The sequence below is a fragment of the Nesoenas mayeri genome (assembly GCF_963082525.1).
Source record: "Nesoenas mayeri genome assembly, chromosome: 10".
Classification (NCBI taxonomy): Eukaryota; Metazoa; Chordata; class Aves; order Columbiformes; family Columbidae; genus Nesoenas; species Nesoenas mayeri.
In genome coordinates, this window is record NC_137560.1 from 24,435,323 (window position 1) to 24,451,078 (window position 15,756).

Consider the following 15,756-nt stretch of genomic DNA (forward strand, 5'->3'; position numbering starts at 1 on the left):
AGAGACCGGCACCGAGAGCCCGGCCTGAGAGAGCCCGGCCTGAGAGAGCCCGGCCTGAGAGAGCCCGGCACCGAGCGCCTGTCACCGAGCGCCCGTCCCTCAGAGACGCCGCCGCCGCCCGGTGCCAGCCCGCACAGGCGCGGCGGGCCGGGCCGTTCCCGGCCGGCGGGCACGGGGAGCGGACCCCGCCCCGCCCCGAGCGGCAGCCCCACGCGCACTCTGAGCGGCCCCGCCCTTCCCGCCCACCGAGACCTCGGCGCCGCCCCGCCCCCCGCCGGGCTGTACCGCTGCCGGGTCCGGGCGGCGGCCTCCCCTCTCCCGGACACACGCACCTCCTGCCCCGGCGCTCCGGTGCGGCCCGGCCCCGGGCTGAGGACGCGGGCGGGGCGGGTCCCAGCGGCCGCTCCCCCGGCGGCCGGCGCGAGCGCCAAGCTCCGCCCCTGCCCCGTGTGCCCCCGCCCCGGCCGCGAGCCGGGCAGCACCGGAAGCGGGCCGCAGAGCGGGCCCGGCCGCCGCCCGGCACTTCCGGGTCGCCGCGCGACTCGTTCCGGAGCAGCGGCGGTCGCGCCCCGCTCCCCCCGCCCGGGCGAGGCCTTGCGGCCCGGCGGGCCCGGTGCCGGCCGAGCGGGAGCCTCGGCGGGAGCGGCCGCTGCACCGCGGCGGGGCCGGGCCGGGCCGCCAGGCCGTGCCGCCCGCGTTCCTTCCAGGGAGCCGCAGGGCGATGCCGCTGCCGCGCCGCTCGGGCCCGCGCTCCGTCCCGGCGAGGCCGCCGCGGCCCGCGCTGCGCTGCTGAGAGCGGGGAGGGCGCGGCCGCCATGGCCGCCGGCTGCCCCGCGCCCTTCGGCGAGCCCGGCGAGGCGCGGGAGGGCTTCCTGTGCCCGCTGTGCCGCCTGGACCTGCAGGCCTTCCAGCAGCTGCGCCAGCACTACGAGGAGGAGCACTCGCGGGAGGAGCGGGACGTGCGGGGGCAGCTCCGCAGTGAGTGCCCGGGGCCCCGGGACCGGGCGGCTCCGCAGGGAGGGACTGGGGGGTCCGGGACCGGGGGCAGCTCCGCAGGGAGGGACCGGGGCCCCGGGACCGGGCGGCTCCGCAGGGAGGGACCGGGGGGGTCTGGGACCGGGGGCAGCTCCGCAGTGAGTGCCCGGCGCTGCGGGACCGGGCGGCTCCGCAGGGAGGGACCGGGAGGGACCGGGGGGGTCCGGGACCGGGGCTGGTTCCGCAGGGAGGGACCGGGGGGTCCGGGACCGGGGCGGCTCGTGAGTGCCCGGCGCTGCGGGACCGGGGCGGCTCAGGCCCCGGGCGCTAACACGTGGGGTGGGCTGCAGCGCGGGGTCCTGTCTGAGTTCCCTTCTGCCGAGGCAGCAAGTTTACACGATTCCCAGTGCTTTAGAAGTTGCCTATTGAAAGCAGGCACTTAAAAAGATGCTGCTCTTCCAATGCCTGATTTTTATGCATGAATTGATTATTGGCCTTTTTTTTGCTTCTTTTTATCGGGAAGCTCTGACTGATACTGTCGCCCAGGTGCGTTCCCAGGTTTCGAGTCTGTGGTCTCTGGGGTTTTTGCCCCAGGAGGCTGCTCTCCTCGCACTCGCGTTCACGTGAGGTAACACCATGGGCTGTTTAGTACTTTTGAAATTATTTAGATATACAAACACACTGAAATTCTAAGTTTGTGGTTTGTGCAGCAAGAGAAAGGAGCTGTTGAACATCCTTGAATCCTAAGAAAATCATTGGGAATTAAGAGAAATAATGTAGTGTGTGCATGATGTCCCAGAATGCTGTGAAACAGGTCCCTACTGTGTTGTCATTAGGACGTTAGTGCTACTTTATAACAGGTAACAAGGAGCATTTTATGGTTCTCTGAACTGCATTCTGTTTCTAAACAGAACTCGTTAAGGATAAACATGTCATCAAAGATGAAGACTTGTGCGGAAAGATGAGGAATGCTCCATCCTGGTTTCATGTGACAGATACGGAGTGAGTACTGGCCACGTTTGGTAACTTGTCTTTATCTGTTTCAGATCTAGTCCAGAAAGCCAAAAGAGCAAAGAAGAAATTGCTGAGGCAAGAAGGAGATGACAGGACGGATTCTGGGTCTCAGGAGCGATACGAGTCGTTCAGCTATGGGGGGATAGATCCGTACATGTGGGAGCCCCAGGAAGTAGGTAGGAAGCTGGAAGGTGCTGTGGCTGAGAGAGCTTTTCTTCTGATGTCGTTGGGAAATGTGTTGCTGAGGTCACGCCGGTTTGTGTCTGTGCTGTGTTTCATGCACTGTAGCATGGGGTTATGGTTTGTTTGTGCAGCCTGTCTACATTGTGTGGGCCAATGGGGAAAATGCAGGTAATGGGGAAAAATGTATAGAATCAGTACCCCAAGTAATCTTGAGAGCGGGACAGTTGTTTGGCGTGGTGTTCTGCCTGGGCTGTTGAGGCCTGCCAGTGGTGTGTTCACCTCTGTGCAGCTTTGCCCAGATGTTCTGCAACCAGCGCGGGGCTTTCTACAAAACACATCACCCACTAATTCATAATTAAGCTATAGCTAAATAAAATCTCCAGCTTTTGGGCTACACTTAAAGTAGTTGTAAGTTTACGTGTCTGACAGAAAGCTTGTCCGTGTATTTCAGCAGCAATCACAAATATTAGCGGAGAATAAATTGAGGCAGTGAACTAGCAGCAGCTTTCTGAACACTACAGAAGAGAGAACTGTTTTCTGATCAGAGTGGAGAAGATGAACCTTATAGATTTAGGATGAGATTTGGTGGGTTTGTGACAGGGACTGTGATATCTCCAAAGCGGTGGCGGAATTCAGTTACACAGAGTGGCCCATTCATTCCTATTACTTCAGCTTTGCAGGGTTTTTGGTTACTTCATTAAGATGAGGAAGTGAGATTCTTACAATTACTTGAGTAGCATCAAAAAGCAACATCTGATTTTGTATTCTACCAGTCAGAAGAAAGATTATTTTTTAAATTTTGTCTGTAATTTTCATTTTTAATACCTGGCTCATCTTACTTGGAAAAGGATCAAAATTTAAACTTGAAGCCAGCGTTGTCAAGTATGAGTTGTACATTTCTTAAACAGATGCTACGTTGTTCTTTGGTATCCTTGGTGATCAGTTTTCTGTAAATCTGAACTGTCCTCAAGGGTTTGATTCAGAGCCCTAAAGGATGATCAGAAATCCAAAAGAGAAGTTGCTGTTGCACAGACCTCCAGTAATCACTGCACCTGCCTCGTCCCTCTGTTCAGCACACAGCCAGGGAGCTAAAGGCAGCCCGCTTTGAGAGCACTGCTGCTTGGTAATAGTTTGCCAAATGTAACCCAGGGATGAGGAGGGGAAAAAAATCACTGCAGCTGTTTTAACATAGAGCCTGCCTTTTCTGTAGTAGAAATAAACCACTGCATTGCTAGCCTGAAGATCAGGCTTTAACCTGCATGTTTTATGTAGAGCAGCACCATTAAAATGTAGCTGTCTTTTAAGAGCTAATGAAATGCATTTAAATCCGTACAGAACACCTGGGTGACTAAGGAATCTCTGCTCTCTCTCCAGGCGCTATGAGAAGCCATCTCTCTGATTTCAAGAAGCACCGAGCAGCCAGGATTGATCACTATGTAGTTGAAGTCAACAAGTTAATAATCAGGTTAGAAAAGGTAAATTTGCTGGTTTTTAATATTCCAGCCTTCTGCATGTTTCCTAGGTGTAAAAATGAAATATTTTACTCTAAAGTATGCCTGTTTATCTAGCAGTACCCTTATAAAGGACAGTAACCTATGATTCCCTTCACACATCACTGTTTTCCTCTTTTATCCTTGAGTGCTGTGCTTGCTCTGACCCCGTGCTGCGGATGTGATTTCTGTTTCCACGCACTGTTTTCAAGCTGAAGATGCTACTTCCACATGCTTCAAGACCAATATGCTTTCCTGTGTATTTTCTCCAGCTTTACTAAGTTTCTCCCTAACGTTTTTGTTACAATTCTTCCAGCTTCTCATTCTACAAAGTCTAGCAATTATATACTTACGTTTTGGCTCAGATAGAGCAGTGTTGATGCTGCAAGGACTATGTCCAATGTGCTCCAATTTGTACAGGTTTGGCACTACTTGTATGAAAATGGCATTAGAAATAAATAGGAAAATTGCAGGAATTCAGTGTAAAACAGGCTGAGGCTCCTGGGTTTTTTTGAAATGCCAGGTTTCTGTTTCTTGTTGGGCTGGGTTGTGTTGGGTGTTTTCCTTGCAAAATACAATTTTCTTGAATGTATTGTTTATCTTCTACTAGCTTACGTCGTTTGACAGAGCGAACACCGACTCAGCTAAAATAAGAGGTTGGTATGAGCTTACATCAGACTGTTTGCTGCTATAGTTTAACCAGGCGAGGAATGAATTGAGTATCTCGTGCTGTGTTCCCTCCCCTCTTGCCTGCTCACAGCTATAGAGAAGTCTGTTGTGCCTTGGGTCAGCGATCAGGATGTTCCGTTCTGCCCAGACTGCGGCAATAAGTTCAGTATTCGAAACCGGCGTCACCACTGCCGCCTCTGCGGGTCTATCATGTGCAAGAAGTGCACGGAACTCGTCAGCCTGCCTTTGGCGAGTGAGTACAGCGTGTGCTGTTAATTCCCTTAGCTAACCTCATCCTGGTTTTTTGCTGTCAGAAAAAACGCTGCTGCTGATATTCCACCTGTGCAGAAAACTTGGTCCTTAATGTGCCATTCGGCTTCATGCTGACAAGGTTCTTGGCACTTAAAACTGTTGTGGCTATTTGCAGTCTTGCCCCTGGTTGTCCAAACACTGACATGAAGGAAATTCATCCACAAGACTTCAAGAAGCCCTTTGAACTTGAATTTCCTCATCTAGTGCATTGGAGAGTGGACTGTATTTTCTGTGGAAATAAATGGCATTAACTGTGCTTTATGGAGCATGCAAGCTCCAACCGAGAATGCTTCTAGGCATGAACAAAGTAGGTGGAACTCAGCAGTCTGCCCCCTCGCTGCTTTTAAAATGAAGCAGCATTTTACAGTGAAGACCCAAATGCTGACTTGCAGTCTTGGTTGTCAGGGGTTCCTTGCATGTCTTTCAGCAGGCTGTTTCAACTTGCTTTTCCAATATTACCTGAATGTAAAGTTTCTGTTAAAGCACAGTTTGTTTGTGTTGGTAAGATCTATTGGCTTCCTCAGTCACTGTAAAATTCCCTGTGTGTAATTTTTAGGCAAGCTCACCAGTGCCAGCAAAGAGGCCTTGGGCTCCCACGCCAGCCCCAACTCCTCACCCAACAGTGTCCACGGCTCCCGCCGCGGCAGCATCAGCAGCATCGGCAGCGTGAGCTCCGTTCTGGACGAGAAGGACGACGACCGAATCCGCTGTTGTCGGCACTGCAAAGATACCCTGTTGAAGAGAGAACAACAGATTGATGAGAAGGAATACACTCCGGAGATTGTGAAACTCTACGAGGTAAATCAAACTCTGCTCTTTCATCCCCAGTGTGTGTACCTGTGGCTGTCGCTCCTTGACTTTCGGCTTATCGCATGTCCAACCTCTTTATGACTTAATACTCACTTGTGTTAGAATAGACTATTGGGTGTTTAGGCCACATAACAGATATATCTGAAATGATGGAGCCAGTTGCTGTCCCACGGTAACTTCAAACATCATTTTACGATACATCATCATTCTCATAATCTGGAACGAACTGTTTGGAGATGCCTCTCCCTTAGAGTTGTGAACTATGGCAGCTGAGGTTCCTCAGAACAGCTCATTTACACCAGTGCTGTGCTGTGCACTTTGCTGACGGGCTGCACTGGAAATACAGGACTCGATGTTGTCAGCACTGTTTGTGCTCACACTGCTGGCAAATGCTTTCTTCAGCCATCTCAGCGTGCGGCTGGAGCATTGTTTTCAAATCCGCCGTGAAAGCAGGTGCTGACAGTCATCGGGATCTTTGCAGTAGTGTCTGCACCCTCGGTCAGTTTTAACGGGAGTTCCTGTCGGGGCTCTTTGGGAGGAGATCCAAGGCTAGAAGTTGCCCAGGCCGTCCATTAAAACAGCTTCCGAGTTTCAGCCCACCTTGCAGGGGCACGGGGGTCTTTCTGTTCCTGACCATGCCACCCGTGTCCTGAGGATAACTGGGGGCTGCTCATGCTGGACAGTTAAACCGCTTTCATCGCAGGAAACCTGGTGCACAGGCAACGTGGAGGGCTTATGGCAGCATGTTCTTGCATTAATGTTTTAATAAAAATGCCTTTTTTAAAACGTTTTGTTTTAATCAAGAAACTGCGACTCTGCATGGAGAAAGTTGACCAGAAGGCACCAGAATACATAAGGATGGCAGAATCACTAAAGTAAGCCACAGTTGCTGATTTTGTTTATGAATAAATGGTTTTTTTCCTCCCCAAAAGTGTGGGAAGGAGTAAGGAAGTGGTGTGCTAAGGCTGCAAGAGTGTGTAAATTATAAGAAAAAGCAGTGTTAGATTATCTGTTGTCTTTTGGATGTTCTTTCAACAAAGTAGTACTCAATTAATTATTAGCAGTAACATTTCTTACAGAGAAGTCTGATGTATTTTTTTGGAGCCACTTCCCGGTGAGGCCCCACTGTTGCACCTGGGCATGTCGTCTTTGCACAAAGGAAGCACAAGGCTACAAGTTTGTGTAAACGAGCCTTTTTGAAGCAGTTGGAGCAGGACAGCGCTGCCCTGAGCTGGAGGTGCAGCTCCGGTGGCGGCAGCTCCAGTGGCGGCAGCTCCAGTGGCGGCAGCAGGGGGTGGTTGCGCTGTCTGCGCCGCTCGGTGTGCGCGGGCTGCGCGGTGACCAGCAGCTCTCGCAGGCCGCGCCTCCGTGCGCAGTTCTCACAGTTCCCCGCTGGAATCTTTCCACCCAGACTGCGAGAGATTGTCAGGTACACCTGGCTTGCAGAGCAGGGAAATACACATGTTGGTCTTAGACTGTGAAGCATGTCTGCTTGGGAAGTTAAAGGTAACAAGTATTTCTGTACCTGTTCTGTAGATCTGATAGTTGTGGAAAAGTTAGGCTATCATTCACCATAACAAAACTGGTAGTGTAAAGAAACACCTCCCAAAGGGCAGAAAAGTATAGAATGTGAAAAACATGCTACTGCTTCTTGTCCTGACTTCATGAGACCTGGTGTTACGTGGCTTGATAACTGGAGCAGAGTAAAAATATGCATGTCTGGGTGGTGGAAGCAGATGTCGGAAACAACAGACTTGTTACTGATGAAATGAAAGATTTCTGACTAGCAGTGAGTCTTGGTCACCCTGGAATAACTTTTGGTGTTGTTAGCTGGATGCATGACTTACAATAAGTTGTATTTATTTCTTAGTGCTGGGGAGACAACCTACAGTCTTGAACACGCTAATGACTTGAGGGTGGAAATTCAAAAAGTATACGAATTTATCGATGCCTTAAGGTAAGAGATCTCTCTCCCCTGCCCCCAGCATGTGTGCATCTCCCTCTTGTGACTTCCTTGGAGTTTTTCTTGACTGTTGGTGTCTACGTGTAGCATATACTTGCATATTCATATAGATAATCAATTTGTCAGCCGTAAAGAGCATGTGAAAAGGTAGATGCTGTTCCCATGCACCAGCAACTTCTACTTTCTTTTCCAGCCGTAAAAATCATGCATTCATTCCTCTGCAGTGAAAATAACTAAGCACAAAGGAAGTTAATAGTGGCACGGGTTTGGGTTGGTTTGGTTTTGGTGTGGGGTTTTGTGTGTTGGGTTGTTTGTTTGTTTAGGGTGGGAGTGGAAAGTATTATAACTCGTAAGATCCAAAATGGCTTACCTAAAAGAATATCAGGAAGTTTTCCTCCAGGACTGTCTCCCTTTCTGTTGCATTTGCACTGGCCCTTGTTTCTGAACTGATGGGGCTGTATGTTTGCTTCGATTCAGTAAGAAGATTTTGAGTCTAGGCTTGCATGAAGATCCCCAACCTCATCCTAAAACACTACAGCTTCAGAGAATGATACGATATTCAGCTACACTTTTTGTTCAGGTAAATGAAGCATACGTTATGACCTGAATGTTAATTTTATATAGTGTTCTCTGCCAGGCATCCCTGTGGTTTGTAACTGTTTTGACAGGAAATGTAGTTCCATGCATTTTCTGTAGCTCCCTGGGTGACTGAGGCGGCTGGAACACGGCGCAGGCGCCGCAGCCCCGGGTGCGGAGCGACGCGTGAGCCTGAACCCAGCGGTCGTGGGAGGCCGCGCTCAGCCGGGCAGCAGCGGCTGCGGAGCAGGAGCAGCTTTTGTTGTCTGGGGGTGCTGGGGTGGTATTTCTCTTTGCAGGTGCTTGAGCACTGGCTGAATGCCTGCAAGCAATGCTGTCAATATTTCCGTTTTTGCCAGGAAAAGCTGCTTGGCCTAATGTCCCTGCCAACCAAGGATCAGTACGAAGACCTGAAGAGGAGAAGACTGCAGATGGTAAGACAGGCAAAGATCTGTTGTTCCACCTGGTGTCGAGGTCTCCTCAGGGGTCTGAGCCTGGTAGCTGTGGGTGTATGAATAGTCACCTTTAACACCGGATTTCAGGTTTTCGTTTCTTAATGCAAATCACTCCATACCCTTTTTCAGGGGTTCACGTAACACCGTATTCCATGGGGAACACGAGTAGGTGTGTACTGGGCAGCTGGACACTGCCAGAAACCAGCAGGGACCGAGCTGCGCGTGCTGTTCCTGCCGCAGCGCCTGCAGAGCGAGCCCTGCACTGAGCACATTGGCCTACAGGGACTCTCACGTTGCATTCTGGAGTTCATTTGCACAAGCACACTTTGGAGTTTTCCTTCAGTGGTGAAAAGGGGCACATTAGAACAATGGTGCCTCTTCGGAGAGGTTTTTTCTGTTAGGTGGGAGGACATCATTGATTGTAAGCTAAACCAGCTTTATCTTGAGGTAGAAGTTAATAATCATTGCGGTCCAAAACCTGATGGTATCAGTGACGGTTAACGCTGATGCTGCGTTACAGATGCCTGCTGTGCTCAGACATCAGGTTACTGCCCAAATCTGTCCCGACTGCACAGGTACATTCGGCATTTTTTCCTCTTTGTAAAGCGCTGCCACTGCTCCTACTTCCCATCGGGTTTGTAGAGGCAGATGGCATGGGATTTTGATGAATTTGGTCACAACCAAGCTGAGGGGAACCATTTAGGTGATATTATGAAGTCAGGCATTTTCTGCAAAGTAATAAAAATGCCCCTGGTCCCCTTTGGGTGGCAGCCAGCAATGTCCAGGGTCAGGTGAATTCTGGTACCCGTGGGTATTTAGAATGGAGTGTTTCAAGCTCATAGTGTTCTCCTACATGTTTTTTGGTTTAGATGGCTCTCGAAGCACATGGGAAACAAGAGGAAAAGCAGCAAGACTTAATCTCGAGATCTGCAGCTGCAGTTAATGGTGATGCAACTCAGCTGAAAAAAGGAGCAGTCAGGAAGTGTGAAGGCTGGTTACCTACATCCAGCGTACCCAGAGAGCGGGAGATAGCAGACCCGCTTCTGCAGCAGATCGACAATATCACGTCCTTCATTAAGCAAGCAAAGGCAGCTAACAGGATAGACGAGGTCCGTATGCTGCAAGAGAACCTGAGGCAGCTTCAGGATGAGTATGATCAACAACAAACTCTGAAAGCTATTGAGCTTTCTAAAAAACAGGCAGAAGAGGAAGAGAGGCAGAGGGAGGAACTTCAGGTCCTTCGTGAGAAAGAGTGGGAAAGAGAACACCACAAATTCCTGTCTCAGCATTCAAGGACACGTTCCTTGGACTTCAGAGAAGTCAGGCAGCAGCAGCAGGAAGCGACACGAGAGCATCGGAACTTGACAGCCCATGTGTTGGATTTGGATATTGCTCAGATCAAAAGGGACCCACGTTTTGCACCTCCTGCTGTTGAGCAGCTGCCAGCTGAAGAGCCCTTGGTCTCTGCCCTCAGACCCCAGGGCATCCCACAGGGTGACAGGGACCGAGGGCAGCCAGCCTGTCTGAACCCCTTTGAAGATGAAGCAGATACCCCTCAGTCAGAGGAAGATTCTACTAACCCATTTGCCAAAGACACTTCCCCAGTGGTTTGTTTCTCTAACACAGCTTTGCAAAGTGATAAAAAAGAATATAATCCATTTGAAAATGAGGAGGAGGATGAACAAACTAATGGAGAACCTGGCAGTACTACAAACCCTTTTGAAGAGGATGAAAATCCATCTCAAAAGCCTGGGGGCAGCTGGAATTCCGGGAATCCGTTTGAAGAGGGATCCTCTACCAACCCCTTTGAGGTGGAGGATGGCAGTGAGATCTCTGGAGAGGAGGCTATAGAAGAAGAGCTGCTTCTCCAACAGATAGATAATATCAAAGCTTATATATTTGATGCCAAACATAGCGGACGAATGGATGAGGTGGAGGTACTGACAGAAAACTTGAAGGAATTGAAGCGCACATTAGCCAAGCAGAAGGAGAAATCCAACTGCTGAAGCAGTAGGGCTGTGTAATAATTGTGTTAGGTCTGCTGTAGAGTATGGGAAGGTAGAGCAGAGACAAACAGGAGCACAGGTCACAAGGGGGAAGTGGGAAAATTGGCTTTTATGCACTTTCAGTGAGGCATTGCCACTACTACTCAGTCTAGAAGAATTCCAGAGGTGCGCTGCTGCCCTCTAGCACCTAGACTAACACATTTTTAAACTTGTTACAACACTCTTTTAACGCTAGCTGGTGTTCTTGTTGCTTATTTTGGTCAAAGCGGTGAAGCACTAACAGGGAACTGTGATTTGGGATTGGTTTCAATGTTGGTTTGTCATCTTTCCCCCTTCCTGTGTTACTGGCCTTTTGGGTGGGGCTGCGACTGGAGAGAGACGAGGCTTCCCTGCAGCTCGCTCCTCTCTGCCTCCCCAGCGCAGGGTTCAGTCCGGCCTGACTGCCAGTGGTGGTGATGAGGTGCTGGTAAAGGCTTCTCTGAGCTGCAGAGCGTACAGCTTGCAGATCAGTTTTGTGCAATGACAATACAAAAAAGGGATTTTAAGACTGAGAACTTCATAACTTATCTTAATATGAATAGCTTTTAAATGTGTTTATAAAAATCCCCAGGTGGAATTTGGGGGCTGTCTTCCCATGGCTTTGTTTCCCACGGTGAGTGCAAACTGCAGCGGGGGAGCCTGCGCGCCGCTGCAGAGCCCTGCTCGCGTGGGGCGCGCGCCCGTTCCACGCACAGAGCAGCGGGCTGGCGCCACTTCTGCCTGAGCACAAAGGGTGACCCTCCAGTTCCCAGTAATCGTATGGAACCTACACATTCCTTCACATTTTCTGGGTGACAGAATAATCATGGTTGTTATGTTGGTGAGACTGGAACCCTTTTGTTTGTAGCATTCAAGGAACAAAAATCCTGTTTACAATGGAGAGCTGAAGTGCCACTGAACTAGAGGTCTGTGAAAGCCGGGAGCCAAGCCGGTGGCTGCCGTCGTGCCAAACAGCAGTTCTCTGCGATCCGGGTCCCCCAGAAGCTGTTGAGGATCGGGTGTGTCTGTCTGGAACAGCAGCTCCCTTGCTGCAGTCCGGGGTGCCGCGGTGACGCGGGAGCGCTTGGTGACGGTGTCAGAACGCAGGAGCTGTGGTTGGGCCGCGCTGGGTCTGGGTGAGACGGAGCCCGAGCTGCTGGGTCTGACCTGAGGACGGCGGAGTCCAGCACCGGGTCTGCAGGGCCAGGGAGGAGGCACTCAACAGGTGTATTTGAAGCTGGAAATCAGGCAGATCACACTGTATAGCACTAGTAATAGTGGGCCTACTCGGAAGGGTAAACATTTATGGAACGGGATGGCTTTTAATTGTCTCTAATATATATTAGCATAGCTATAACCCAAGCATTGCATAATATTTTAGAGACATAAATAATTACCCTACCTATAGAGCAGGAACTCTAGTTTTATTCTGCTGTAAATGAAGGTGGAGGGGGGGACTTCCAGAAGTGTTGTTTAAAAACCAATACTGCCCATATCCTCGGTTAATAGCACTGTAACTGGTCAACAGACGGCTGGCGTTCTTTGCTGACGCTGAGAGGGGTGCAGAACGGGGTGTGTGCAGAACAGGGCGTCTTAAAGCCATGAAGTTCTTATACTGAGATGTTTTATTGAAGTTGATCAAGTCCCTGACTGTTATTTTGCACCAAGTGAAATGAACTGAGGATTCTGAAGGGTCATGACCAAACATGCACGGTGACACCAGGTTTAGGAAGGCAGCAAAAAATAAATGTTAGGATAGCTAAACATAATCCCTGGAATATTGTTTAACAAAAGTTATTTAAGACAGACATGTTTGCTAGTCAAGAGGATCGCTCCCTGCACTATAACCCACAGGCATTCTTGGTATCAACATGACAAACGAACAAAACATTTCAGTGGCTTCAGCTTTCACATCTAAAGTGTTTTTCCTGTTGCAACTATCCTGCCTTCTTTGTATGTTCAGTCTAATACACTAATAATTAAAGTATCCTTATTGTACATGTAGTAATGTCTTTGCAGGCAGGTGACGGGCTAGCATGCCGCAGGAGCCGCCAGCGTTGCCTGTGCCGAGCAGGCGCCCGTGGCTCCTCCGGCCCTCCCGCTGCCCTGGGGCCACTCACCCGGCTCTGCGGCGCGGAGACTGAGCCACGAGGGCCAAGAGCTCGCGCTGACTTTTGGTAGAACTGCATGCACTACTCCGTATGGTAACTTTGTAAACAGAGATGAAATAAAAAGACCTGTTTATTTTGTGCTGTTTGTCCTTGGCAGTTTCTGCAGGACACTGGTGTGGAATGTTGCGCTTGACCGCTAGCTGGGAAAAGCTGAAACAGTTGTAAGTGGCGTGTATCGGCCTGACCCGGTGACGCGCGGTGGGCGCGCGGGGCAGCTGTCTGCTGAGGCAGAGCCGGGAGGATTCGGGGTCTCTGGCCCCATGCGGGGAGCAGGAGTGTCTGGGGTCGGGAGCGGGAGCAGCACTGGGCTCTGAAGCGGATGGACTCGCTGCTCAGAACGTGCTGGAAGGTCATAAATCCAGACACAGCTCTTTGTAAGGCTTTTTTTTTTTTGGACTTCAGAAAATTGTCTTCAGAGCAGCTTTTGTTTCCTGAAGGACTATGAAAATTGTCAAACGCGTCTCAATACTTACTGCTGGTGTTCTTGACTTGACCGGCACTTCTCAGAGCTGCAGTATCAGAAGCTGTACCTTCCGGTAAGAGACTGAGGGGTAACTAAACAAATTCAGAAAATTCAGCATGTAGTTTAATGCTGGATTTCCCGTTACCAGTTGCCTGCGTTCAGTTGGTACAAGACGGAAAACTGCAGGAATGCTCTACAGCACTCTACACATTGTGGAATTCTGTGCTGCTTCTAAGATAAATTAACTTTTCAGTCTATCTGAGAGCAAACGTGATCTCAGTTTTGCCGTGACCTTGTACATGCAGCATGAGTAGGAAATGGGGCTCTAGTCATTCCCTTTTTCTTGTTCTGCAGTGGCAACTGTAATGCTTTGGAAAACTGGCACCAAGACGCTGGGATTTTATTTTTATTTACTTTTCATTTTAATGATTCCAGCTGTAGCTGCAAGAAGACCCAGGAAACAAGGCTGTCTGCATTGCAGGAACGTCTCTGTTGTCTTGGGCAGCTGTTGCTCCTGTTGCTGAAGCAGGCGGCCGTGCAGCCCGGGGGCAGCGGCCGTGCAGCCTGGGAGCCGTGGCTGTGCAGCCCGGGGGCAGCGGCCGTGCAGCCCGGGGGCCATGGCCATGCAGCCCGGGGGCAGCGGCCGTGCAGGCCGGGGGCCGTGGCCGTGCAGCCCGGGGGCCGCAGCCGTGCAGGCTGGGGGCCGCGCCCATGCAGGCCGGGGGCCGCGGCCGTGCAGCCCGGGGGCCGCGGCCGTGCAGGCTGGGGGCTGTGGCCGTGCAGCCCGGGCCGCTCGGCCTCACGCTTCGGTTTGTGCAGCAGTCTTGTATTTTCCTCTCATCTCCTTGGGCAGCGGCACAAAAGCCGGGCAGGGAACCTGCCCTTCGATCTCACACATGCATTCCCGCAGGTGGTACTTCTTGGGCCCAAACGTGCCTGGGTGTGAGAGTTTTCTCCTTTCTCTTTCCTCTCTTTCGAGCGTTTCTCTAGGAGAGACATGTGTTTGTTACAATCAGAAGCGTGAAAGGCAACGTTTCCTCTCCGCTGGACCCAATTTACAGATCTACAGTTTCTGGCTCGTGCCTGTCACCGAGGTCACGTCCCGAGAGGCGTTTCTTTCTCTGTAGCTGGCAGAGCCTGCAGGGGCTGCGCTGCGCTGGGGGAACATCAGATTATTAGCGGCTACTTACTTGCTCTTGCCCAGGATTTTTTTAACGTGCTCGGTGATCTCTTTGTTGGTTTTGTCTTCCACGTCAACCAAAACTTGCTCTCCGCTGTCTGCCGGGAGAGACGGGGACAGCTCAGCGCCACGCTCGCTGCTGCGCCTGGCGCAAAAACCGCTTCACACGTGCGGACCCGCGGCGGCTGCACCGGGACCCGCGGCGGCCGCACCGGGACCCGCGGCGGCCGCACCGGGACCCGCGGCCGCTGCACCGGGACCCGCGGCCGCTGCACCGGGACCCGCGGCCGCTGCACCGGGACCCGCGGCCGCCCCCCGGGCAGCGGGGCCAGCGCGGGCTCGGTCGCTGAGCGCGGTTTCTGGACCAGCCGGGGCGGGGGCGAGTTGTGGCGACAGAAACGCGAGAAACCGCCGCTGCTGATTCCTCCCGCGGAGCACGCGGCGCGGGGACACGGGCCCGGGGCACCGGCCAGGCCCGGGAGAGCCGGACAGGCCCCGGTCAGGCCCCGGGCAGGCCCGGGCGCGGCCCCGGCGGCACGTACCCAGGTAGAAGCGCAGGAAGGGCGAGGGGGTCATGTTCTTGAAGAGCACGATCTGCACGCGGGGGTTCTTGTACTGGATCTGCGGGACGCTGAAGAACACGAACTTTCTGGAACGGACGGCAATGCAGCGCGCGGCCCCGGGAGGCCCCGCCCGCGCCCCCGCGCGCCGCTCACCTCGCGCCCTCGCTGCGCTCTCCCGCCGTGTTGTAGTTCACGGTTAGCGCCTTCACCGAGCTCTTCAGGATGACGTCGCCCTGGCGGAGGTACTGCAGCGTCCGCCGGACGGGGAACCGGCCCTTCATCGGCATGGCGGCCGCGGCGGGAGCGGCGGGAGCGGCGGGAGCGGCGGGAGCGGCGGGAGCGGCGGGAGCGGCGGGAGCGGCGGGAGCGGAAGCGCCGCGCGGGCCGCAGGGGGCGCTGCGACACCCACTGCCCGCCCCGCGCGCCGGCCCCGCCCCTGCGCGCGCCGTGCTTCCGGGGGCTGCGCCGGGCGCCGCTTCCGCCGCGGACCGGATGTGCCGGCTGTGCCGGCTGTGCCGGCTCTCCCCGCTGTCCCCGCTGTCCCCGCTGTCCCGCTGTCCCCGCTGTCCCCGCTGTCCCGCTGTCCCCGCTGTCCCCGCTGTCCCCGCTGTCCCCGGTCCCCGCTGTCCCCGCTGTCCCGCTGTCCCGCTGTCCCCGCTGTCCCCGCTGTCCCGCTGTCCCGCTGTCCCGCTGTCCCTCCCCCGCAGCCGCCCCCCGCCGGGGTCCCCGGCCGCGCTGGGCCCGATGCGCTCGCTGGGGAACTCGGCGGCAGCGCCCGCGCCGGCCGGGCCGGAGCGTCACCGCGCAGCGCGTGTCCCCGGCGGCGCGTGTCCCCGGCGGCGCGTGTCCCCGGCGGCGCCGTTCGCTGCCGGCAGCGGGACCGGGTGACGGCGACTGTAACAACGAGC

General features: G+C 53.3%; 2 protein-coding genes across 5 annotated transcripts; one reads left to right on the forward strand and one right to left on the reverse strand.

The window, feature by feature from the left end:
• Positions 1–335: 335 nt before the first annotated feature.
• On the forward strand, positions 336–12,720 carry RBSN (rabenosyn, RAB effector). The gene is made up of 11 exons (XM_080350397.1): positions 336–978; positions 2,022–2,165; positions 3,547–3,647; positions 4,273–4,318; positions 4,423–4,584; positions 5,200–5,441; positions 6,258–6,328; positions 7,324–7,410; positions 7,894–7,996; positions 8,352–8,426; positions 9,317–12,720. The coding sequence occupies exons 1-11, from the start codon at positions 816–818 to the stop codon at positions 10,451–10,453; spliced, it is 2,331 nt and encodes a 776-aa protein (XP_080206523.1). The 5' UTR covers positions 336–815; the 3' UTR covers positions 10,454–12,720.
• Positions 12,721–12,828: 108 nt separating this feature from the next.
• Positions 12,829–15,274, reverse strand: MRPS25 (mitochondrial ribosomal protein S25). Of its 4 annotated transcripts, none has more exons than XM_080350402.1 (4): positions 15,002–15,274; positions 14,828–14,916; positions 14,189–14,261; positions 12,829–14,091 (listed from the first exon to the last, which is right to left on the reverse strand). In XM_080350402.1, exons 1-4 carry the CDS (start codon positions 15,133–15,135, stop codon positions 13,905–13,907), a joined length of 483 nt encoding a protein of 160 aa, XP_080206528.1. In that variant the 5' UTR covers positions 15,136–15,274; the 3' UTR covers positions 12,829–13,904. The 4 variants fall into 4 exon arrangements, with proteins under 4 accessions (XP_080206528.1, XP_080206526.1, XP_080206527.1 ...); XM_080350400.1 differs by having other exon boundaries at positions 14,828–14,934; positions 15,002–15,273; XM_080350401.1 differs by lacking the exon at positions 14,189–14,261 and adding an exon at positions 14,296–14,383 and having other exon boundaries at positions 15,002–15,270.
• Positions 15,275–15,756: the final 482 nt, after the last annotated feature.

Bases quoted from the DNA above. Each gene is read 5' to 3' on its own strand.
- MRPS25 (XM_080350399.1), bottom strand. From the start codon at position 15,135: ATGCCGATGAAGGGCCGGTTCCCCGTCCGGCGGACGCTGCAGTACCTC. The intron at 14,384-14,827 runs GTACGTGCCGCC...CTCTCCCGGCAG, and splicing joins CTTCCTGCGCTTCTACCTGG to ACAGCGGAGAGCAAGTTTTG. The intron at 14,092-14,295 runs GTAAGTAGCCGC...TGTCTCTCCTAG, and splicing joins AAAATCCTGGGCAAGAGCAA to AGAAACGCTCGAAAGAGAGG.
- RBSN (XM_080350397.1), top strand. From the start codon at position 816: ATGGCCGCCGGCTGCCCCGCGCCCTTCGGCGAGCCCGGCGAGGCGCGG. The intron at 2,166-3,546 runs GTAGGAAGCTGG...CTCTCTCTCCAG, and splicing joins GTGGGAGCCCCAGGAAGTAG to GCGCTATGAGAAGCCATCTC. The intron at 7,997-8,351 runs GTAAATGAAGCA...CGTTTTTGCCAG, and splicing joins CAGCTACACTTTTTGTTCAG to GAAAAGCTGCTTGGCCTAAT.